Consider the following 24,794-nt stretch of genomic DNA (forward strand, 5'->3'; position numbering starts at 1 on the left):
AACATCTTAAATGAACTCTGTGTGACTGAAGCAAAACTTCAATCCAGATACAGTGGTACCTCAGGTTACATACGCTTCAGGTTACATACTCCGCTAACCCATAAATAGTGCTTCAGGTTAAAAACTTTGTTTCAGGATGAGAACAGAAATCATGCGGCAGCAGCAGGAGGCCCCATTAGCTAAAGTGGTGCTTCAGGTTAAGAACAGTTTCAGTTTAAGTATGGACCTCCAGAATGAATTAAGTACTTAACCCGAGGTACCACTGTACAAGGCCAGGGACAACGGTGTACGGAAAGGCGGTGTATGCACTTAAAATTGTAAGATGATAGAAAGAATGTCGATTCCAGTTACAGCACCACTTTCCTGGCTGATTATTCTTTTTAGATGGAGCAGCTTGCAAATAGTGTTCCAGGAATACTGACATTCCTCAATGAGAGTATCAGTAATAGCAGAGAAGTAAACATATTGTGCACAGCTCACTACTACTAATCTTTTGCAAGGTGCAAGTATGAAATTTGGGGTGCTTCTATACTCACTATTTTCAGGTGGGATTCAGTCACATACTGGAAAATTCAGATTGTGAAATAACTTATTAGGTCTTGTGCAATGAACCTACTTGATTTTCTCACAGAAAGGAAGGTTCTAAATGTCCAGATAAATAAAATTGTCAGACAACATGGAGATGTGAAGTGACAAGAAGCATGCTGCACTTGTACCTCCTGTTCCTTCAAGGCTGCATTTAATGCAGCCTTCACCCACAGAACTGTTGTGATAAAACACTGGAAAATGAGAGAGGATTCTTGTCATTCTTTGTTAAATGGATCCCCATTACAAACACAGGATGCACAGCCAAAGCAAGAGGAGAATCGCCAAGAACATTATAGCTTGCACCAGAAAAATATATGCAGTGAGCCTCTTATTAAGTATGCATCTGTTTCATTTCAGCTGACTGAAGAAAGACAGTACCAATTACTGTTTAACCATTTTTCTTAGGGATGTCCATTTACTGAATAAAAGGACACACTGTCACTTCCTAGGAGAATATTTTATGAATCTTTCTGATAGCTACACAGCTTTAGCATCAAAAACTCCCTTAAAATGTCAACTGGAGTAAAAAAATAAAGTGCCTTTTCAACCTCTTTCAAAGTCTGTAGATGAGCCAGCTAAGACACTCTGGCTCCCAAAATTGTCAGTGAAATACAAATGAGAAACAGAGTGCAATTGATGTCTCTTCTGACTGTATTTAAACTTTCTTGTGCCTTAAAGAAACAGGATGGGGTATACATAATTGTTATAAGTGCGGGTTTAAGATCATCCCAAATAGAGATCATGATAGAATAAATGATCAATTGAAGTTACCAAGATTAAACTGTAGTGTAGTTAATTACTTTCAGAAACAATAACAGTAAACACTAGCTGGATCCCCTCAGTATAAGAAGCTGGGTGAAGAAGACTTCCAAATCTCAAGCGAAGTATGTCTGTCTATATAATGCAGTCAACAAGTGGAAAAGTCATGCATTAGTATATTAGAATTGTAGAATTGTAAGGGGCCCAGAGGGTCATCTAGTCCAACCCCCTGCAATGCAGGAATCTCAACTAAAGCATCCATTATAAATTTAGCCAAACTGTGCAGGATGCAGAGTAGTATGCAATTTTGTCCTGGCATTTTATTTTAAAAGAAAAGCAGTCACAGGAACCTGCAGTCATGAGTACAAAACCAGCAGGGCCATTAGGCAGGCCTGCTCCGTTCCCACTGAGCTATTTTTCCTGGCCCAGTTGCTTGCTTCCTTATGAGGGAAAAGACACAGAGAGAAAACAGCTTGGGAGGTGAATTTTGACTGGGAAAATGTCAGTGGGAGAGAACACATTTTCCATAAAGTTTCCCGGTATGGTCCCTGGCTTGTCCTCAGTGCTTGCTGAGCTGAGAAAAAAAGCCTGCCTCCCAGGTAGACAATACCTAGCAAAATAGACCAATGGTCTGACTCAGTGTCATATCTCATAGCTTGATAGCTATCCACCCACCATGAGTTAAATACGTTACTGAGCAGTGATAGTGCTACCCCCCCCCCCCCGGATATGAAGTGCCCTTCAGATATGGTGAGCCTAAGCTGCTGTGTGCTGGCATAATTTTTCTGGGCAGCGCAGTCTGTAGAAATCACTGTTTTCAGAATCTCAATTTATTCTTTCAGTATTCTACACTCCCTTATATCTCACTCATTTAGTATGGTTTCTCAGTCTCTCTGTTATCTTGACCTCTGTTTTATCAAATGATATCACGAGACCAACCTGATCAAGTGTTTTGCCACAGAATGCATAAAACCCGTACTCTTAACTGGGCTATAAATCAGGCAGTTAGCCTTCAGCAAACATGGTGAGCAGTTTCTTTTGTCAGCTATAACAGATCATAGGACTAACCACTGCAGATTCTTTCTTTAATCTATGTTCACCTTTATACATAGTGGCTCCCTCATTCATTAGCCATATCACAGGTCAGATGTCACAATTCACCCAGTTTTACTATTTCAGTTGAATAATTACTATTGTCCTGTGTTTTTCCGAAGGGTTTAATTTAAATAAGGCAAAAAAAGGGGGTGGGGTGGGGAATAAGAAACAAACATTAAGAATGGCAACAGACCGCCTGAGCTACAATCACACTCTGGAAGGATCCGAGTTGCATTCAAAATTTGCAGCATTATGTTGCTCACTAGGCAAGCAGCCTATAACGGAATGGAACTGTTTCACCAGTTTTGTGTTGTTTTTGGTTACAAAAGTATTTTTTGTTTTGTTTTAAGTTGTTCTGACAAGGATGGTCAAACGTTCAGCCCAGAACACTGAATTGTAAGGGGAAATGAAACCTATAAATTTAAGGTGGAAAAGCTAAACAGAATTTGCTGACCTTCTGATTGGCCAATAAATTGTTACTCCCCCCCCAAAAATACATTTTTTTTAAATGCATGGCTTACCCCAGTGAATCCTGGGAACTGTAGTTTGTTGAGGGTACTAGGAATCATAGCTCTTAGCTTTTGAGAAGAGTTTCACAAGCAGTGTATGGTCCAGAACTGGGAGGCTGCTGCTTAAAGAAAACAAGACTGGAGTCTTGATGCACACATGTAGCTCCCTGGGTGCACTTAAGAGAGCTCTCTGCATAGTGGTCACTTAGGTTCCCAAGATCCTGTAGTCTCAAGTATAAGGCTGTTTTGGCAATGAAACTATTTGGCATGGAAAAGGACACATGTTTTTCTTTTTTTTTTTCAAAGTGGAAAAAATGCTTTTATATTTAAACCCCTCAAAAAAATTAACAGAAGTAAATCCTATGTTCAGAAAACAACACTGTCATGCATTACAGTAAAACAAAATATATCTAACATCCATGGCTATGGCTGAAATACTCCACAGTTAACAATTTTACATTCTACAACTGGCCTCTCGTTGAATGTTTCCACTGCTTCCAGTTCCCGGAGAACTTCTGAGCCCTCGATCAGCTGTCTAAAGTAGAGGGGGAAAGCTAGGTAAGTACTAGGAAGCTATTCCAATTATTTTCAAGTCTAGTCACTGCTGTCATGCTGTACCAATATAGATACTGCATCTAGCCAATTAAGCAGTACTGCCTCCTCCATATTTTAACTCCAACATTGCTCTTGAGATATACTGCAGAGCTCTTAAACATACCCAAAAGCCACATATTTCTCATTCAAGTAGGGTGCTGGCTGTAGTGTGATGTAGAACTGAGATGCATTGCTGTGGCGTCCTTTGTTGGCCATTCCCAGAACACCTCTCTTGTCATGGAGAACTGCAAAACTTTCATCTAGGAAACAGTTTATAAATGGTGGCAGTGTTCTTTCTACTCATTCACATCTTCCATCTTCCTCACCCATTTGCCCCAGTGCACACTAAGCTATCAGCTGAACAACCTGAAATAGTTATGAACTTTTTAGGTGTAAAAGTTAGAGCTGCATAGTGTGCATAACCTGTCCCAACCAATATCCATGTTAGGTTTCTTCCCGCATCCCCATAATACGTACCAAGCCTTATTCTATTATGTTGCAAGTTTATCTGATTCCACACCCAGTGGCAACCAGTGTTGTAGAGTGGGGCAAGAAAAATCACAACATGCCCTCAGAGAAAGAATGTGCCACTTTTAACAGCATTTCTGCATTGACCATAAAAAAAATATTATTCAGTCTTTTGCTAAACACTTTCTCCAGGATTAAGTTTCACTCTGTTCAGCAGCATATCTACAAGTTCACTTAAATTTGCAACTATTCATTTCCTCACACTCATTCTAGTTTGGATTTTTCAGGCATATGGTTGCCAAAATGATAAATTGCCAGCAATCAAGATACAACAGGCCTTTTTACACATGAGCCTTAAGCTGCCTTTGAGTATCTTCTGCACGCAAACATCTGATCATTGTGAGGAAGAGAAAGTGAGCACTTGTAATGCAAGCTGACATTCTTGTTAATGTAGTTTTTGCATCTGCACTACACATCTGATGGAAGCAAAAGCCACTTTAAACCTCATGCAGAAAATCACTCAGTCAGTTTAACTAATTTCCAGCAGGTATTTGAAAAACATGCATTTTGTGCTTAATTGAATCCCATTGTCTATTACGCTTGTACATTTTGTATTCAGACAATATATTCAGCATAGATTATGCCTCCTAGTTGTTATCACCAGGACATTTGAAGAACATGCTCCTACCTTCAAAAAAAGGTCCATAAATTGACTCGCCTCCAGTCCCTCTTCCTCCCCTTATGTCTGTATATTAATTGAGAAAAACTAAGGTTATGAAATTACCTTTTCTGTATTAGAAAAAGAGCGTGAAACTTCCAAATTTCACCTTATTAAATATAATTTCATGACACTATCTGATAGGAGTGGCAAACAGTATGATTAATGACTGCTTTCAGCAGAGATCTCTACACTCATGCAAGTTTGTGTTGAATTGACACTATTTTTAGGTTTGGTTCTATCTGCCCCAAAGGCTCCCATACAATGAAATCTGCACAACACCCGCAATATGATGATCTTCTCTTCCCACTTAATTCCCTAATTTCTCTTAAAATATTGTCAAATAGTTGGGTTTTTGGCTGAGAAATAGCAGCATGACAGGTAATCAATGCCTGGCCGTTGTTTTTCACACTTAGTCAAATCCTCTTATGCACACTGGCTCCATTATCTTCAGTGGAAGGACCAAAACTGTGCATACAAAGGAGTGGGTTTACAAAGCAACTGGCTCAGTCCAAGTGAATGGGGAAGCCCACACTGGTAGGAGCCCTCCATTTATGGATCCCTGCTCATACTTGCAACAAATTGCCAGAGTGATTTGTTTGCAAGCCTTTGAGAGAGAGGGCTAAGGGGGGCGGGGAGAGAAAGGCTTTTTATCTTGTAATGAGAATGCATAAATCAGTCTTCCTCAACTTGTTACCCTCCAGGTGTTGTGACATCTCCCATCACCCCAGTCCCCATGGCCAATAGTTAAGGATGAAGGAGGATGTAGTCCCAATGACACATGGAGAGCCACGGGATTGGGAAGATTGGTATCAATACTTGTATCATCTCAAAGCACTCTGATGAGTGCAAATGCAATTATACATGTCAAGTAAGACAGGAAAGTTGCATTGTGTCTTTATTGTATAAACAGGTTTCAATACCCACCTCCTCCTTGTATCCACCCATTTTTTACAAGTCGGTGAAAGATAGAATCACGGTAAGTGAGTGGAAGCCCAGACATAGACTTCTTTTTCTCCCCTGAACACAAATACTGGAAGTTTTTACATGTCCTAGGGCAGATATCAGAATAGAGCTGCACAGTGGAGATAGAAAGCATGTGTTAAGTTTCTACAAGCTCAGTCCCAGAGAAGGCCCTTTGTCATGTCAATAGAGACCTCCCCCACAACTTTGGACAATTTTCCAAAGAGGGAATGCCTCTTATAAGATGGTACTTGTCAAGTTGCTATTGTATAAAAATAAGGAGGGAGGGGGGAGGAAAGATAAAATATATTTTCAACTAATGAAGGGATATTTTCAGTATATCAAAATATTTTTAATTGATTATTCTGTTGATTATCTACTAACCATTCCAGGGTTAAAATGAATACAAACGTTCAGCAGCGCAGCATCATAAGGCTGTGCTTATTATAACCATTTTGAGCAGCTATCCCATCCATCCAGCTCATTTTGGTTCATGCTCAGCAACAGAAAGCATTAACTGTACAGCCATCTCCTTCTCCTCAATTATATCTGTACCTATAGTTTGCAATGGGAATATGAACGCCTGCTAGGATGCTACTTGCCTCTGCCCCTGCTATGCATTACACCTCCACATTTTCTTGACTCACTCTTTTAGCAATCATTGATCGGAATAACACAAAAACACATTGGACATTCAGAAAGAATTAATACATTTGAGATGCAATCCTAAACTCTAATGGGAGAGAAGTTCCTTACACTAGGTATGGGGCTGGTGCTATGTTGTACGATAGCAGTGGAGTATAATAATATCCAGGAAATGGCACAACTGTGCTCCACTGTACCCATGACTCTGCCCGGATGTGACTGTTCTGCTGACCAATATTTTCTGGCAGCAGAGCTCCAGTGGCTAAATGTTCCACTTTGTTGTTGTTGTTTAGTCATTTAGTTGTGTCCGACTCTTCGTGACCCCATGGACCAGAGCACGCCAGGCACTCCTGTCTTCCACTGCCTCCCACAGTTTGGTCAGACTCATGTTTGTAGCTTCGAGAACACTGTCCAACCATCTCGTCCTCTGCTGTCCCCTTCTCCTTGCGCCCTTCATCTTTCCCAACATCAGGGACTTTTCCAGGGAGTCTTCTCTTCTCATGAGGTAGCCAGAGTATTGGAGTCTCAGCTTCAGGATCTGTCCTTCCAGTGAGCACTCAGGGCTGATTTTCTTAAGAATGGAGAGGTTTGATCTTCTTGCAGTCCATGGGACTCTCAAGAGTCTCCTCCAGCACCATAATTCAAAAGCATCAATTCTTTGGCGACCAGCCTTCTTTATGGTCCAGCTCTCAGTGTACTTCAATGGTGGTCATTTATTCCACAATCCGCTGGTATAGCAGAGCTTCCATTGAACCCTATAGCCCCTTGGGCATTGGATCCAGAATACAGAATTGTGCCTGTAACATTTTTACATTAACTTTTTACATTAACTATACATTAACTACATTAACACATGCATATATGCTTCATTTGAATGAGTTGCAGTTCCTTGGAGTTGAATGTTGAGTCTTTTTAAAATACTATGCACTAGATCCAATGCCAAGGTCTGATTTTTCTTCAGCCACTTACCTCAAATAGCAATTTTCCTTTAGGCTCTGCCTGAATAGATATTTCAAAGTACACAAACACATGCTGCCAAAAAAGATAAAGAAAAAAAGGCAAAACCAGTTGTCAAAATAGAACACAGTGACTAATTGGATAAAGATTCTCTTTTGAACATTAGTCATGCTTCAGAAAGTAAAAGGTTGAATCCCATAAGCAAGAAGCCTCCCAATGTGTTATGCATCTCTCAAGCTGCCATTTTCCAATTTCCTACTTCTGAGAAATCCTGTCATCAGCTAAGCTCCGGGTCAATGAGGAAGTTTCTATGTGTTTTAGGGTGCACATTCTTTTCTTAGGCTAGTGGCAAGTCCTTTTGGGCTTAAACTAAGGAAGCATAGTGTTAGGAGTCATTCTGCAAAGAAACAGAAAAAGATGATTATAACTTTAAGAACTGTTTCTGTGTGCTCTGGGTGTGGTTTCCTAGGCTGATTAGGTACAGCTGGTGATGAATACAAAAGGAAGAGAAGTTGCAGTTTGAATTTGCCTGCAAAAGAGAATACCCACACGCTTTGTGTTTGTAAGGTTGTAAATAAAACTCTTGCTTGAGTATTTTACACCTGTCTCATGGTTCTGTCGTCTGCTGCCAGGAAGATACAGCTCCAATACATAGAACATACCCAAAACTCCCCTGTGGCTGTGCAACTTGTGTGAGGAGACAGGGAGAAGTTTCATCCATGAGCAAACTGGCTTTCAAGGAGCTAGTCTGCCATCCATAGGATGGGGCCTTGTGGGCCTTCTCCACAAGCTCCAACACCATGTTGTTTTCTTCCAAAAATTGGAATGAGAATTTTGTTAGCAAAGAGCCCTCATGTTGAAGGACACAGCATTTTCTTGCTGTAGCCAGTTATGACCCACGAATCAATCGTTTTATCTTTCTTCCAGGGACATCAAAGTGGTAACATAGGGTACCCAGGAAAGAGTGTTCGGAGATGCAGGGAGAGTATGTTTTGACTACATGCTGTTTTGGCTTCATGCACTTTCCCCGGAACATAACCCCTGCATAAGTTGAGAGTTGACTGTATTGTAAGCAAGCAAAGTCATATACCATATGACCTGGTTCAGATATCACATTACAACACACCAAACCATGATTTGGAGGATGAGGAATGTGTGGCAGACTGGCACTCTCCATTTTCTATGCCAATTCCCCCTTCTATTTCCCGATTTCTTCTTACCAGTTTGCTGTGATGTCTGAATCAGGCAAATTATGGTTAGTACTAACCTCCAAACCATGACTTGAAGTGAGTTAGCAAACTATGATTTGGAAAATAGTGCTTAGCAAAGTCCACCTGATTTAGATATGACAGCAACTAGGGTTAGTGAATTTAAATTTTTTAAAATGTTGATGAGGTGCATGCATGTGCAAGTCCACAGAACATTTCTAATCCTCCAAAGGATTGTTTGAACTGAGACTATAAGGCAAAAATAAATAAATAATGGAGTCACACAGGATCACAGCCAATCTAAAATATGGTGACCAGCAGTGAAACGCTCTAGCTGAAGACACATTTTGAAGGTACAATATTTTTCACAGAGCTATTTCCTTTGGAAAACCAATAACCTACCTGCTTGTTTCTCATGTATTTAGTGAGGAAATCCTGTGTAATTGCTTCATAAAGTGCAACAGGCTTGAAGTCCTCATAATCCCAAACATCATAGGCCCACTGTAACAGCTGTTTTTCATCTCCAACAAGCTGGCCATCAATAAAGCACATCACATTGGAAGGATATTCCCATGTTTCCCCTTTTAACTCCTGTGATGAAAATGGCATTGTTTCAGAATCAGCAGGCATTTAACAGAAAAATTAAACATGCAGATTTTACAAACGGAGAAAACCCACAGAATAACAGTTCTATCAGCAGTACCATGCCTAAGTTCCCAAAGTCAGATGTCATCACTTCCAGGAAGCAGAGTACTGGTCTATGTCTTGGAACAGATGGCCAATGATCAGAGACAATGGGAGATGTAGCACAATGACATCTGAAGGGCCACAGGTTCCCCATTATTGGGCTAGACTAGTGTCCATCAGTGGGAAAGGCTACAATCATATTGCTATTAGTCTGTGGGTGCCAGATTCCCCTGTGTTATGCATTTCAGATTCCCCTGTGTTATGAGTTTCTGGGTGCCAGACACTGAACCTGCTTGTTGTGTGCTCAAGCACCTATCTGTGCTTGGTATAATGCAGACTAAAGGCTCATTTCCTGAAAAGATGTTATGAGCAGAACCTGGAGAATAAATAAATCATTCATTCTGAAAGTTTCAGGAGAGTGTGTCTGCTGTAATATCAAAATCAGACCATTCCACTCTGTTTTGGAAATAAGAGAAGAAGAAGAAGAAGAAGAAGAAGAAGAAGAAGAAGAAGAAGAAGAAGAAGAAGAAGAAGAGGAAATACCTTTTTCTTCTCCTGTAAATATTCATCCCATGCAAACTGCAGCAAAGGAAGCACTTTTGGCTCTGCTATCTTGTTTGGAAAACTTTTCCTCAGGCCCTGGTTATTCAAGAGAAAATGACAATATTAAAAAGGACAGTACAGATCTATTTATAATTGCTGGTGATGGAATCAATCCAATCATAACTGTACTTTTTCACACTACTGTATTTCCATGGGGATGAATGAGTTGTACTGGTGATGAGTAAAAACCATGGCAAAATATAATAAGGTCAATTCCTTCTCTGTTTACTCCTGAAAGCAGTTTGAACACTAGAATGGTAGTGGCAAATACAACGAGCTAAAAGTTAGGATGTCCCAAGTTCACATCTTTCTTCCGTCATGAACTTACTAAGTGTTCATTGCACTCTTCACAGTCACACATCCTGCAATATGAAGAACATAACAGTCATTTGCTTTACAGGATCGATGTGAGACTTACAATCCCAATTTTCTCCCTATGAACCAGCGTAACCACATACCCTGATGTCCATTGGCCCTAATGCAGCAGAGCTTGCTCTGTGTCTTTGCCTGGGCAGTGACTAGTTTTAGGCCTTGCTTTTCCCCCTTGTTTCCCTGCATCACATCTCTGCCTTCCCATTGGACTACTCCTAAGGTCCCAAACTGATCCTGCAGGGACATAGGGTTGTAGCCAGTGCTGCACATGCAGAGTTCCACTTGCCTGAGAAGGCTTCTCCTTTGTCTCCTCTCCCTGTATGCCTTCATAATATGCTCTGGAGGGTCCCCAGACCCCTTGGAATAGATTTTGAGGCTGGGGGGGCAGGCTGCAGGGAGGAGGAGAGCAGGGGGAAATCCACTGAACAAATAGAACACCAGTGTTGGATACAACCATCATACTCCTAGCAAGTCAGAGCACTCTCATACGTCTCAACCAGGTGTATAAAGATGGATATTTATAAACAGATGTCCATTCTTAATCCTTCCTTTTTCATTCCCCTCAGTGAGCTCCTCCATTGTTTCCAATCTTACCCTTCATTCTCTGTGTAATAAAACTCTCTTGTGTTTAGACAGCCAAATTTGTTTATTGAAGTGTCAAAGGCCACATAAGACAAGATGTGCCTTGGAGATGCAGACATATTGAAGAAACAGCCTGTCATTGACACAGAAATGCTGCCTGCCACTTCTCAGTAGTGATATCCATGAACATGTCATTTTCAAATGAAGCACAGCTAGGAAGCACTGCCGCTGACTGAATTCAAAGAGGTGCAGATTGGAATGTTCCTTCTTCCATGTGGCCACACTCAGAGAGAGATACACAAACATCTAAAGTGGTTTAGAAATTCAAGGCAAACACCTAGAAGGTGGGGACAAAAGATTTTTGCTACCATACTGTATTAGTTAAATGACCATCTTTTTTTGAATCAGGGAGTTGGACATTTTGGCTCCTTGAAAGCAGAGCTTTCCAAACTGTGTTGCGACACATTAGTGTGTCGGCTGCAGTGTGTAGGTGTGTCACAAAAATGCTCCCCGCACGCCTCCTGGGGCTGGAAAGGGGTTAGTTTAACCTCTGTTTTGCTAGTAAAATTGAATTACTGTGTCGCGAAATGATGCATTTCTAAAAAGTGTAAATAAATATATTCCCATTCAAACTGATAATTTTCTGATGCAAATTACCTTATGCAAGTTACCCTAATTCATGTATAATTTCCAATTCAAAATTTTCTGGAAAACTTGTATCGTCATAAAATATTAAAAGAGGGTACTCGGATAAGCCAAATGGAAGTGGCAAGTTTCTTAATTAAGCTTTTTTTCCATTTTCTTTTTTTTTTTTGGTGAGGAGAGCCCATTCCACAACTGTGCTTTGGAAGGATGTGCTTTGTATTCAGCAACTGCAACTATACGTAATACAACAGCTGAGGAATACAGTCTACAATAAAGACCACGCAAGAAAAAAAAAAGAGGAAGAATGATGTTGGCAAGAGGCTCCAGTAGGAATAAAAAAGGTCTGCAACTTACCTCTGCTGCACATTTTGCCATGTGAAAGGAGGGTTCTGTGAGAAGCCCTACAACTTCCACCTCTTGCAGCCTCACAGGCTGCACAGCACCCTTTCTCCACATCCTTCACAAAGTTTTCTGTCTTTTCTCCTCTTCTCCTTGCTGCCTCAGTTGCCTCCTTCCCCTCAAACATCCGGGAGAAGGAATAAAAACAATCCTGGTCCCTATAGCGACTCCAATCAGATGCAAGCATTCTGTGCCACTCTGAGTTCTGCTAGCCTGTGATTGGTCCTTGGTTTCTTTAGTATTTCTACAGCACAAGATGACAGAACCAATCACCTTGTAGCTTGTGAGTGATCATAAGTCTGATGTTAGGGAATGTTATAGCGTTCAGATTTTCCACCTTCTCTTTTTTTACTGCAGTTAGTGAGAGATTGTAACTTTTTTATTATTTTTTAGTTGTGATGCTGATTGAGGTAAGATTGCAGAATCCAAACTTTTCAATTAAATAATTCTCATGTTGTACAGGTGACAGTGCCGTGACATATTAAGCTATGCCTAGCAAAGTGAGATCTATAAAAATGGTCCAAAGTCTCATACAATTATTGCAGATATCCCTCTTGTTTTTATTGGGTAACTATTTATGGCAATATTTTGTATTAATTTATAAACCCTTTAAAAAAACCTATTGCAGATGCCAGTGATTTTAGAATAGCAGATAAGTGCTATTTTTTTTGGCCCTGCTGTACTTCAAATCACAGCCCTACTTAAATGATTAGATATATAAATGGCACATTTATTCTATGTAGGCAGCTTGGAAGAATATAAAATTGACAGAGAGTACATTTTAAGTAAGTAAAGTATTGATGTACAATTTATTTTGATAGTTGCATTCTTGTTGTACATTTTTGCCATGCAGTCATCATTTATACATTCATAGTATACCACTTTAATCAGTAATGATTCCTAAAAATCCTGGCAACTGCAGTTAGTTAAGGGTCCTGAGAGTTGTTAGGAGACTCCTGTTCTACTCCCAGAGCTACAATTCTCAAAGTGGTTTAGCAATCAATCCCTGTTCCCAGGGAACAATGTGACACATTAAGCACATGAAAGTATTCCAGGGTAAAACAAAAATAATAATAAAAAATCATTTTAATGCTTTTACAGTTATTAGAACCAGTTTTCTGGATAACTCATAACTTTATTTATTCTTGTAGCAACTATCTAGGTTGTAGATGCGTAACATTATTTTCCATTATTGGAAATATGCAGAAGCAAGTCAAATGAATGTTACTTTTGTAATTGGATTATTTTATAAAATAACAACATTGCTTTACCTTTAATTTTAATGTAAATACGATTTCTAGAACAAATGATTTATGTGCTTTTCATTCATATTGCAGGAGCATAATCAGAAAATCTGACTGGGGGAAAAGGTTGACACAAACAGGATGCAAATGAGCTCCTGGCTAGGAAGAAGTGTTAGCAGCATGCAGATAAACTACACAGAGAAAAATGCTAGAAGGATGAATTTATGCATTGTTTTTATTTTAAAGGAGAAACAGTTCCATTTCACATACAAGAGTAAATATGTATAAGTGTGGTGGAGTCTCCTTCTTTGGAGGTCTTTAAGCAGAGGCTTGACAACCATATGTCAGGAGTGCTCTGATAGTGTTTCCTGCTTGGCAGGGGGTTGGACTCGATGGCCCTTGTGGTCTCTTCCAACTCTCTGATTCTATGATTCTATAAGCATGAAAATTTAACCCTTAACTGAGGAAACAGGATTATTTCCCCTTCACCTAGTGATTTATTTTGCAACTGCATCAGTCACAACAGAATTATAAAGTCACAGAAAGAACTGTTACAATTTGGAAATTTATCCCCCAGAAATTATGTCTTTCTTTTCCAACTCTCCCCCTTTGATTTTTTAAAAATAACAATCTTTTTAAAAAATCCATTTAAACTTTGATATTTATGTTGTATTTTTACTGTTACCAATTATAGAGTTATAGTTTTTAAGAAACAATTTGAGATTTGTGCCATCTTAAATCTTTAATTATGAAACCATTTTTAACCTAGAATAAAAACAGTATTGTGTTTTCAAGGCAAAATATGAAGCTGTGTTTAAAATTTAAATATGTGATTAAGGTATCCTGCACTTATTTCTAGCATTTGAAAGTAATTATGTTGTTTTGCAGAGATGATGAATGTTCATTCTCATCTCTTTTTTTGCTGTAAAAGCTTTTCTGTTGTAAAAGCTAAGGCACAGAAAGTTTACGATTTGGCTACAACTATACTATCGGCAGAGTGACTAACTGAATCAAAGATTATTAATAGCTTATTCTCATCATCACATTATATCACCTTTGTAAGAAGAGCATGTTTGAATGTTTACATAAGGAACATTCTTATGTAATACCAGCATTCTGTGGTAAGGTCCTTACTACACTCCCCAAGGCTTTTGTATTTACTTCACTAGACAGGACAGCTCTCTCTCTCGCGTGCTCTCTCTCTCTCTCTCGTGTGTGTGTGTGTGTGTGTGTTTCAGAGAGGCGTTCTGGACACATTCCTTCATGGTAGTGAAGAGGAGGATTTCATTGTGTAGCTCCACATATACATCACCGCAGGGTCTCTGGGTAAAAGTGAGTAACGTGACAAAAACAGTCAAAAGATGCCCTGATTGCAAGTGACACATTTTTGATGCCCACCGTATTGCAGAGAATAGGTACATGGGTGATTGCAGACATGATATGACATAATATTTGTCCTTAACTTTGGCTGTGTCAAGAGCACCTCCCCTCAACACAGCTTAGCACCACATCTAACTGTTAAACATGGATAACACAAGGGTGCCAAGATAACCTGGAAGGTTCTACTTCCAACATTGATAGTATTATTCCACTGGTGTAGACAATGCTGTTGAAGCTTCCCTATGGTCAATTGTATCAGATTTACTTCCAGCCTCCCAGAAGAATGGTGGTTGGATGTGCAAACTGTTGTGCAAGCTGGACCAAGAAATGGAAAAGCAGAGGCCAAATGCACATCAAAATGTTTATCAGAGGGTAGCTATCTGCTAACTGTGCATTATTGAAGTAGAACATGAATTCCTCTCCACAACAAGCAGAACTAGACTATGGTCTATTTCAGGTCCAGTAAAACAGTGGTTTAGCAGACTGAGAATGAATGTTATGTCTTCACGTTCCCTCCCCGCTGCTTAAACAACTGTGTCCAAGTTCATAATCAGAAACTGTCATTTAAGAAATCCCAGAAGCATTGCATTAAGATGCAAGAGAGAAAATAGGATGGAAGAGGGGGGTACACAGTCACAACACTTGTTGGTCTAATAAACCATGGCTTACTGTTGAATTTAAATTAGGCCTATATACAACTAGAAGTGAATCATGAATTGAATTGGCAAAGCCTAATGTAAAACCCAAACAAGAAAAACAATTTTCTTTAAGCCTGTAGGTGGCACTTTTCAGGATGGCCTGTCCACACGTGGTCAGAAGTCCAACTTTACTTTTCCATCCTTTTGAAATTACACACATATGCTTATACATCAAGACAAATCTTAAAAATGGATTGGAAATTGTGGTTTAACTGGCAATATTGCACATGTATTCGCACATATAAAATGGCAATATGTATTTTCCAGCTTGCCATTGTAATGCACATAAATAAGCACAATTGCTTTTCCATGGGAAAGGAAGGAAGGAAGGAAGGAAGGAAGGAAGGAAGGAAAAAGAAAACAATTCCTCTGTAGATATCCAAGAGCAAAGTAGAGCTCTGAAAACAAGCACATAATTATACAGTGCATGATCCAGGTGAAGTTAATTTTTACATCCCATCAGCTTAAATGGGAGCAAGTGAAAAGCTTTTTTCCACTGAAACAGCTAAAATGGTTGGATCCCACCAACAGTATCTCAATAACTATTGCAAAATACGCATGGGTCTTGAGTATGAAATCACCCTATCAATATATATTTAAGTTAAGAAAACATAAAAATAAAAAATACTCAGCTTTACAATAAAGTGAACCATCAGTATTACCAAAATGCAAACTTAAATAGATAGATGAAATATGACTTGGTTTGACGTCATTTCACTTTTGATAAATAAATAAAGAAGCAAAACAGCCCTTATTTTAAAAAGTCTGCCTCTCAATATGATGATCATCAGATGACTGGCCTACAGTCAGAGACTGCTGAGGTGATTCAGAGACATGTACAGTTTGAGTCTGTCCCTTGCTCATTTGAGGAGGTAGGACTGTAGCTTGGCTGATGCGAAACTCCTGGCTAGGTTCCTGAGCCACCTGCAGGTGCTGGCTTGGATGTGATGTTCCTGTGGTGATCTGGAGCACTTCTGCTGGATTCTGATTGGCATGTAGATGCTCCAGGGCTTCTTTAGAGAGCGTGATGACGTGCACTTGCTCAGCCTGTGGAGGCTCCATCTGGCTGCTCACAATGTTAATATTCTGAATCTGGTCTGCTGGCTCTGGCTGGGTGGAAAGGAGCAAGTTCTGTAGCTGCTGGGGTGGCTGAGTGAGAAGGGTAAGACTGCCTGCATGGTCCGTCATCACATTTTGGGTGCCATCTGCAGTGACAACACTAATACCTTCACTATGGCTGGGCACAAAATTGATATTGTGCACAGAATCTGTGACCAGCAGCTGGATCTCCTGTGCTCCAGAAGTGGAGAGTTGATACTGCTGCAACTGAAGAATGTTCCTGACTTCGTCTGTGCTGCTGCTGCTGCTGCTGCTGTGGGGAGCACTGCTTGCTTCCTGTAGCTGCTTTTCTTTGATGTGGATCTTTAAATGTGACTTCAAATTGTCTAGGCGCGCAAACTGCACGCTGCACTCCGAGCAAGAAAAGGGCTTTTTGCCAGTGTGTAAGATACAGTGTCTCCTCTTGGCACTGGAATCAGAAAAGGATTTTCCACAAATGCTGCATGTGTAAGGTTTTTCTCCTCTGCAAGGGAAGACAGGTTAGCTTCATCAAGTACGTGAAAGCTTGAAGGATACAGACATTTCACAAAATTTCATGATGCAGTGAGAGACAGGATCACCCCAGTGTACTTATACTGAGCAGGCTGAGCATTGGCTAAAGACTCCTGTTTTTATATACATATGATTTGTAGCTGGTCCACAGAACACAAATTTTAGTATACCTTTGGGGTACAAGGACAGCTTTTAAACTGTTCAAAAAATCCCATTTTGTATTTTCAGCTAAATATTCAACTTCTGTAGTTACAGTGGACACCCAGTCTGCAACAATTTAAACTCAAAGCATTTCCCATAAAAAAAACTAGTTCCTGACATGCAACCACACAAAACAAAAGGAGGAAAAGCATACCTGTGGATTCTTATGTGAGTCTGGAGAGAGCTTTTTGCTGTGAAGGACTTGCCACAAATTTCACATGTAAATGGCTTTTCACCTACAAAAACACATTGGTTAGTGTAACAGCAAGATACCACTGTTTAATTAAAGGCTAGCATGATTTTAAAAAATACACTCAATTACAGTGTGTGGGACTTTGACATCTGAGCAATATCTTACTAATGAAACAACAGCACCACTCTAAATATCATTCTACCAGCACACTGTTTGTGGTGGAACATACCAAGAGCTATGACTGCAGAGCATCAAATATAATAGCAGCTACCACATATAGGGAGTATTCTGGCTGTAGGGAGATAATCATGGCAATAAATTTGGGATTAACTGGAAAGCCTGTCAGAATTTAAAGAGCACTGGAAAAGAAGGGACTCTTTTTCATCTAAGTAATATTCAACAAATCTCATGGCTAATCAACACACAAAAAAGAAGAGAGATAGAATCAATCATGCTCTTCTTCCTCATGAAAGTTGTTTTGGATGTCAGCAGCTGCATCAAGTATTCCTTCTGTACTGTTCCTAAAATGTTGCTAGACAATATGGAAGGAATTCACAGTGCATGCAGCTCCTTTTCATGCAAGCATTGCTTCCCCTGGAAGTTGAACCTATGCTAGCCTGGGAAGGAATACAGCACTGTGGCTTCCTTCCACACAGTTTAAGTCCTTTAGTGTTGTTGGGAGGTCCCATACCACTGAGGTAACATGAGAAGGAAGCTTACAGAAACGTTTCTCAGTATAACACTTCATTTTGTTGAAAAACAATGCTTTATTTGGTTTTGGTGGGGGGTGTTGTTTGAATGATTGAAAACTGTTAATGTTTTATATAGCCTTTCTTCTTTTTTAAATGGCACAATATATTTATGTTTTTAAATGTAAGTAGCTTGGAGACTTTCTTACAAACAAGTGACTAATAAATCCTACAAGTGCTTATCCATATTTCTTTTTTGTCATTTTGCTCATGGTTTTCAATCACATAGCCTCCACATCCCTCTGTTCTCTAAAAGAAACTGAAGGAGTCTGCTTTGTATCAGTAAAGTCCTGCACATTATGGATTTGGCGCTGTTTAGGATTCACCAATCCAGATTAAAATCCATTTCAACCACATTTATTCTCTGGGGCATATTGCTGTCTCTTCCAATTCAGCTGTGCATCAACATTCCCAATGTGAATATCAATTTGTGCCTAGCTGGTGCTAAACTCTCCCAGTAGGAGGGCAAATCTCTTATTTGACCTGACACTAACTATAGGCTTGTGTGTTCCAGCACACTGCTATGCCCAGAGGCCAAACCCAAAGGACAGCTGTCTCTTCTCTGAAAGAAATATGGAGGGGCATTACCTGTATGTGTTCTTAAATGTTTCTTTAACTGAGCTGCATCCATGAATTTGCGATGACACAGGTTACATTCTGGCAAAGAATGGCCTTATTACAAAAAGAAAAATAGGTATCCGTTATCTTTTCTGAGTCTATTACTATTATTTATTAAAATGTCTGTCCTGCCTTTTGGTCCAACAGCACTGTCAAGGTAGCACACAAACATACAAATCTGACATATCCCGAATCAAACCAATGCCACAGTTAAGAGAAGCAAGACAAGGCAGTTATAGAAAGAACATTATTTTCTGGTATTCAGAGAGATTTGAGTTGGTTAAATATTGTTTCCATCACAACATTAGTTGTTTTAAATACTACTGACAGCAGAGTATTATAGAGACAGCAGAACATTAAAGTTCACATAGGCTTCTGTGGACCAAAAGGATAATGTTTGCCATTCCTAGCTTCCCTCTGGAGCCCAAGACCAGAGGTGCTACACACATATAGGCACTGTAGCCCAATGTGTATAGTTAGAACATCATGAAGAATGTAGAAGCATAAAGCACAAGAAAATTCATGCTACTTTTACTGTGCTTTGGGATGGAGAGGGGATGTGCAAAGTTGTAATCATACATCTACCCCATTGGGAAATGCATGGGAGCAGTAGTTGTACTCTTCACAAGAAAAGTTATGTTGTCCTAGAAGTGTGTCTAGAGGAAGTGTGGCTCACACTCCTGTCCATGCTTATACACAAAGTCACCTTGAGGTGGTATCCTCAACTCTGGAATAGCCTCAAAGATGGGAATATTCAAGCTAAGCATTCAAAAGACTCACATTCCTCCTTGTCATAGAACTATTATATAAATACCCTCTGATAGCTTGATACAGTTATTAAAAAGAGACTGATTTGAAAAACCTAGAAAGACAATGTGCTAAAAAAATTCCAACAAAATCCACCATGCCTCTTAAATTTGTTATACCTGTGTGAACTCTGTAATGACTCTTAAGTTGTCTCTTTTGGCTGAAGTATTTTCCACACTGATCACAAGTAAAAGCCTTCTGACCTGAAAGAAAAACAGAAGAGTTTAGAAAATATTTCAAAGAAATCACAACAGATATCACTGCATAGCTTATATTCTGTTTAGTCTGGGTCTTACTCAAACATACAACTGAACACCAAGCAAAAACAATCCTGTGCATGTATTCAGAGGCAGGTCCCCTTGTATTCAATGGGGCTTATTCCTGGGGGAATTCAGAGAGCCTTATATGTGTAATTAATAGGAAAGTTACTCCACAACATGTGGTGATGGAGAACAGCCTAGAAAGCTTTTTAAAAGGATTCAACCAGTTCATGGAGGATAAAGTCTATACCAGCTAAATTGCACTTCTGTGTGCAGAGGCAGTATACCAGATGCTGAGGACAAAGCATTAGGAATGATACCCATTATGTTAGTCATACATGGAACAGACCCACTGAATTCAACAGATTTCAGAGGGCCCATTCTGAGTACAACCTAAGCTGGATATCAGGATTAGCCAAACCCTTCATGTACTACTTTGTAAGGGCCCAGAGGCCTCAGGCATTCTGCAGTTGGAAACAATGTTGGGCTTAATGGATCTAGGAACTGATCTAAACAAACAATTATTCGCGAATTAATTTACACCCTTAGCACAGCTAAAATGCTATTGACATTACCTGTATGAAGGCTCATGTGCTCCAGGAGTGAATGTTTTGTTGTTAAAGCCTTACTGCAAACAGTACAAGTGTATGGCCGTTCTCCAGTATGCATTCGCTCATGAACTTGGAGAGAGTGTTTCTGGGAAAAGCCTTTACCACATTCACTGCACTTAAACGGGCGCTCCCCTAAAAACAAGGTACCAGGTTTGTGAGTGGCAAATAGTTAGACAATTCAAGTTGACAGAAAGATGCTTCAAACCACATTATTTAAAAGAAAACCCCAAAACATTTTTTCAAAACTGTAGGTTAAGAAAAATAAATTGAATGGTTATCGTGAAATCATTATTAATAACTTGATGGTATTCAAAGTGCTTCACATACTGTATTTACACAAATCTAATGCACCATCAAATCTAATGTGCACCTCAATTTTCAAAACCTTTAAACCAAAAAAGTGTTTGCTATGTCAGCGTTGTTTTTCAAGCTTGAAATCAAATCAAATGTGCACCCACATTTTCGTGACATGATTTGGCCCAAAAAGGTGCACATTACATTTGAGTAAATATGGTATGTTCTCAGGAATCCTAATAACTGCCCTGCAAGGTTGCTCAGTATTAATATTATCACACTGCCAATGGAACAGCAAAGAATCAGGGACATGCCAAAGGCCACTGACTTCCTGATTTGCAAACCACAGCTATACACACTATTGTAAGGATCTGTGTAAATTTATTAATTAATAACAACAATTATGCAATTGTTATCTTATAAATTCAGAAGTAACATATATGTTTTGACTTTGCAAAATTTACCAATAAGTTATACAGCAGATAATGGAAACGTTAGACTTTCTTTTTGCATTGGGACAGTGCCTGCTGGGTTCTTCAGCTTAGAAAGCAGACCTTCCCAGTCAAGGTGCATTGGGGCAATGAATGATCATGACAATGTGAGTCCACTGCCATCCCCATGAACCATAGCAGCTGGCCATTATTGCATTACGTTGCGGGGAGGGGGGGAATATTCAGAAAAATATTATGGAGAAACCACCTTCATCAGTTCCTCTTCTGAAAGTTAAGAGCTTGCCAAAGTTCTATGCTGAAGTTTTAATGAAATGTTTTGATGAATAGATTCGGTAAAAGATTATTCTAGAAAAATCAAGCAGTATTTAGACAATAGCATTCTATGCTATGTGTAGGGACGCGGGTGGCGCTGTGGGTTAAACCACAGAGCCTAGGACTTGCTGATCAGAAGGTCGGTGGTTCGAATCCCCATGAGGGAGTGGAGTGAGCTCCCATTGCTCGGTCTCTGCTTCTGCCAACCTAGCAGTTCGAAAGCACATCAAAGTGCAAGTAGATAAATAGGTACTGCTCTGGCGGGAAGGTAAATGGTGTTTCTGTGCTCTGGTTCGCCAGAAGCGGCTTAGTCATGCTGGCCACATGACCCGGAAACTGTACACCGGCTCCCTCGGCCAATAAAGTGAGATGAGTGCCACAACCCCCGAGTCGGCCACGAATGGACCTAATGGTCAGGGGTCCCTTTACCTTTACCATTCTATGCTATGTAAATATTCTGCGCTGTATCATGCAACAAAATATATATACACAAAAAGGAACATCTGAATGTAGTCTATATAGAGTCAATAGCTGCTTTTCATATCATAAATAGGATGTTATTTGGCATATGGGTTTTGTTTTCTCGACTTTTGGAGTGTGCAAAAACATTTTTTCTGCTACATTGTTTATAAATTTAAAATGGACTTTTTGTTTAAACTATCTATCTAATGATTTTTAGTGTGTGATTTCATCCAATTTGTAACTGGATTGATTTCATTAAATTTATATACTTATATAACTGTTAAATCATTAGCCTATGGTCATGCAATAAAAATTACATTACACCTTATGAGCTAGCTAAAACATTTCAATAAAAAACACAGTTTAAGGAGCATTGTGGCTATGGTATGCAACAATTATATTACTGAATGAAATAAAGTGATCATTAGTACCTACCCGTATGACTTCTTCGGTGAATAGCTAAAAAATGGTTATATTTAAATACCTTCCCACAGTCTTTGCACTCAACTTCAGAACCTGTACGTTTTCTTCTCCTATCATGTCTCTTTTTCAGCCCATTGTCCTCTTCATCACCAATAAGTTTATAATCTCTTAGCTTGATAGACCGCTGTATCCTACGTTTGCTGTAACGACTCTGACTGGCCTGTATACTTTGGCATTTAGGATCATAGTTCTCATCTTTTTCAGTGGAGACACTCACCGCAGCATCTGAACTACAAGCATGATCAGTATCTCTTGGTTCTCTGCTTACAGGAACCTCCTCATTGGAATCTCTGTCTTCCACCACAGCATCTTTATCCATAAAGTTTTGCTTATTATGAACAGAGTTGTTCTCTCTTAACTGAGCATCTTCAGCAGATATCCCAAGTTTTTCCTCTTGGATATTCTTCACTTTTCTTGGTCGTCCACGTTTTCGCTTTGGTGGATCTTCACTTTTCTTGTCATTTGTCAAGGCAGCTACTGTGCCCCCATTAGTAGGCATGGCAGATAATGTGCTGCTAAAATTCTTCTCTTGTTCTGTGTAAGCCCTTACTAAATCGTTCACTTTGAGGAGATGAGCTGTGGCTAAAATCTGCTCTGTACTTTTTTCACTAGCTTGCAGAGAACCAGTGTAGATAAACTCCAACAGCGCACCAAAAGCATCTGACACCATTCCTTCCAGCATATAGATCGACTGGCCAATCTCTCCCTCATCAACAAACATCATGGAGAAATATTCACTGCTGGCAGCAAGTAAAGCTTTGTGTGCTCTAAAGTGAACATTTTCTACAATTAAAGTGATATCACACAAAAAATCTTTTCTCCTCTGTTCTTCAAAACTGGCCAGAATAGTATCTCTGTGAACCTGTGAGTGGATGATTATACGCTTCTCAGAAGCATCAGGAACTGCCGCATCCATTGTTGCTGTAAACAGAAGAAAGGTTGAGAAACGCTGCTGTGATTCAAGGAGCTTCTGCATGATTGGAAAAGTCCTTGTGTATGCACATGGAGTGATTACAGAACACCACACAGAGCATTAACTGCTGTTCTGGAGGATTCCCCAATCTCCTAAAGCTTGTTTTCTCAGTATACCACATACCCCAAATTCTAAGCATAACTCAGTTTAGATTGCAGCCAGATAAATAATTTGCATTTTGAGGAGGGAGGGTAAAAGAGACAGGTTTTCACTGCCTGGTAGAAAATAACTGTAAATTTATAGAAGGACCTTTTCACAGAGGTTGTGAATCTACCGGGCACAACATTCTGCTACTCAAAGTATGCAGAGCAGCTTGCAATATAACCAAATAGCATAGCAAAGCCCAACTGAGCCTCAAACTTATGTGTATTATTTCCCTGGAATAAGGAATTGTGTAGTAACCACCTTTGCTCAATAAGATTAGTCTTAAGAAAGTCTTTTATTAGATCACTATTGGGCTCATCATATCAGCAGAAATCATCTGTTTTCTTTTCCAATGCTTTTGCAAGTTTAGAGTAAAGGAAAACAATCACTGGCTGTTTCATGTCCTGTTCCGACGTAGCCTTTATCTGCAGTCATCTGCATGTGCCATCTACTCACAGTACCATCACTAAGAACATCAAAGATATCAAGTTGTACGTATTCCAAAAAAACATTTTTATATCACAGTTCCATAAAGACAACAAGAGTATGCTAAAGTTCCTTCCAATGAACTTGTTCCAGGAGGGAAATATCTCACTAATGAAAGAATAGGCAAAACTAATTTTCTCCCTTATTATTCTCTAAACTCCTCCCACCTAATGACTCCCATTGACAACCAATGAGAAAAACAAAAACAGAAGAAAAGGGAGTTGTGATGATGATGATGATAGCAGAAAGATAAAGAACCGGAAAAGGGAGTAAACTTGCCCATTCTCTTCTCTCCTCTCTCCAGGGGGAGGGGTCTGTGTGGGAAGAAATCAAAATTCTATCCTCTGTCCCTTTTTACTTTTCTTGACAATAAGTTCAACAGGTGATGCTTCTTCCATCACGGCGTGGAGATGCCAAATACCAGAAAGGCTCCACCTGCCGAATTCCTGCTTCTTGGGCCATTATTAATTTAAAAGGCGCAAGAGCCTTGCCAGGAAAGACAGCGCTGGCAGCCCAGCCCCACACCTGAAACTGCTGTCAACTAGGAGCAGGACGAGGGACCACCCTGACTGGGAAAGAGTGGCAGGCGGAGGAGCATGGAGGGAAAGGGGAGGGGGGAGGCAGAGCCCTCCTCGGTGGAGACCGTTATCAGCGCTTCAAAGGGGAGGCAGACTCACCACGCGCGAAGGCGGCTCCGGACCCCGAGCCCCCTGACAGGCAGTTGAGCAAGAAGCCGAACGCGCAGGCCAAAAGCGGCAGCCGCGCACCCCCGGAAGTGACGCTAGCGCGGAGCAGGAAGTGGGTCAGAAATCCAGCGCGCGGCAGTGGGCGGAGCAAGATAGAAAGTTCTCTGCGATGGAGTCGCCGAAGGGCGCAGGCGGCTCGGGTGCTTCATTTGCTGCTCTCAGGCAGTCAAGCAGGAGCTGGCCGCGGAAAGGAGGCACGTCTGGCGTATTGCTGCATCGGCAGGGATGAGTCAAGGGCGGGGGTCCCATCCTCTGCCGCTTCCTTCGGACGGCACAAG

At 40.2% G+C, this 24,794-nt stretch overlaps 1 protein-coding gene across 2 annotated transcripts; it reads right to left on the reverse strand.

Moving 5' to 3' along the window:
- Nucleotides 1-9,054: 9,054 nt before the first annotated feature.
- On the reverse strand, nt 9,055-24,553 carry ZBTB24 (zinc finger and BTB domain containing 24). 2 transcript variants are annotated; one of them, XR_014155150.1, is made up of 8 exons: nt 24,448-24,553; nt 22,120-23,088; nt 20,129-20,296; nt 19,413-19,496; nt 18,457-18,540; nt 17,081-17,162; nt 9,735-9,830; nt 9,055-9,095 (listed from the first exon to the last, which is right to left on the reverse strand). XR_014155150.1 is itself a non-coding variant. In XM_081857032.1 (7 exons), the coding sequence occupies exons 2-7, from the start codon at nt 23,081-23,083 to the stop codon at nt 15,871-15,873; spliced, it is 2,208 nt and encodes a 735-aa protein (XP_081713158.1). In that variant the 5' UTR covers nt 23,084-23,088; nt 24,448-24,553; the 3' UTR covers nt 14,764-15,870. The 2 variants fall into 2 exon arrangements, 1 of the variants encoding a protein (XP_081713158.1); XM_081857032.1 differs by lacking the exons at nt 9,055-9,095; nt 9,735-9,830 and adding an exon at nt 14,764-16,696.
- Nucleotides 24,554-24,794: the final 241 nt, after the last annotated feature.

Source organism: Podarcis erhardii, assembly GCF_964252035.2.
Source record: "Podarcis erhardii genome assembly, chromosome: 3".
Taxonomy (NCBI): domain Eukaryota; kingdom Metazoa; phylum Chordata; class Lepidosauria; order Squamata; family Lacertidae; genus Podarcis; species Podarcis erhardii.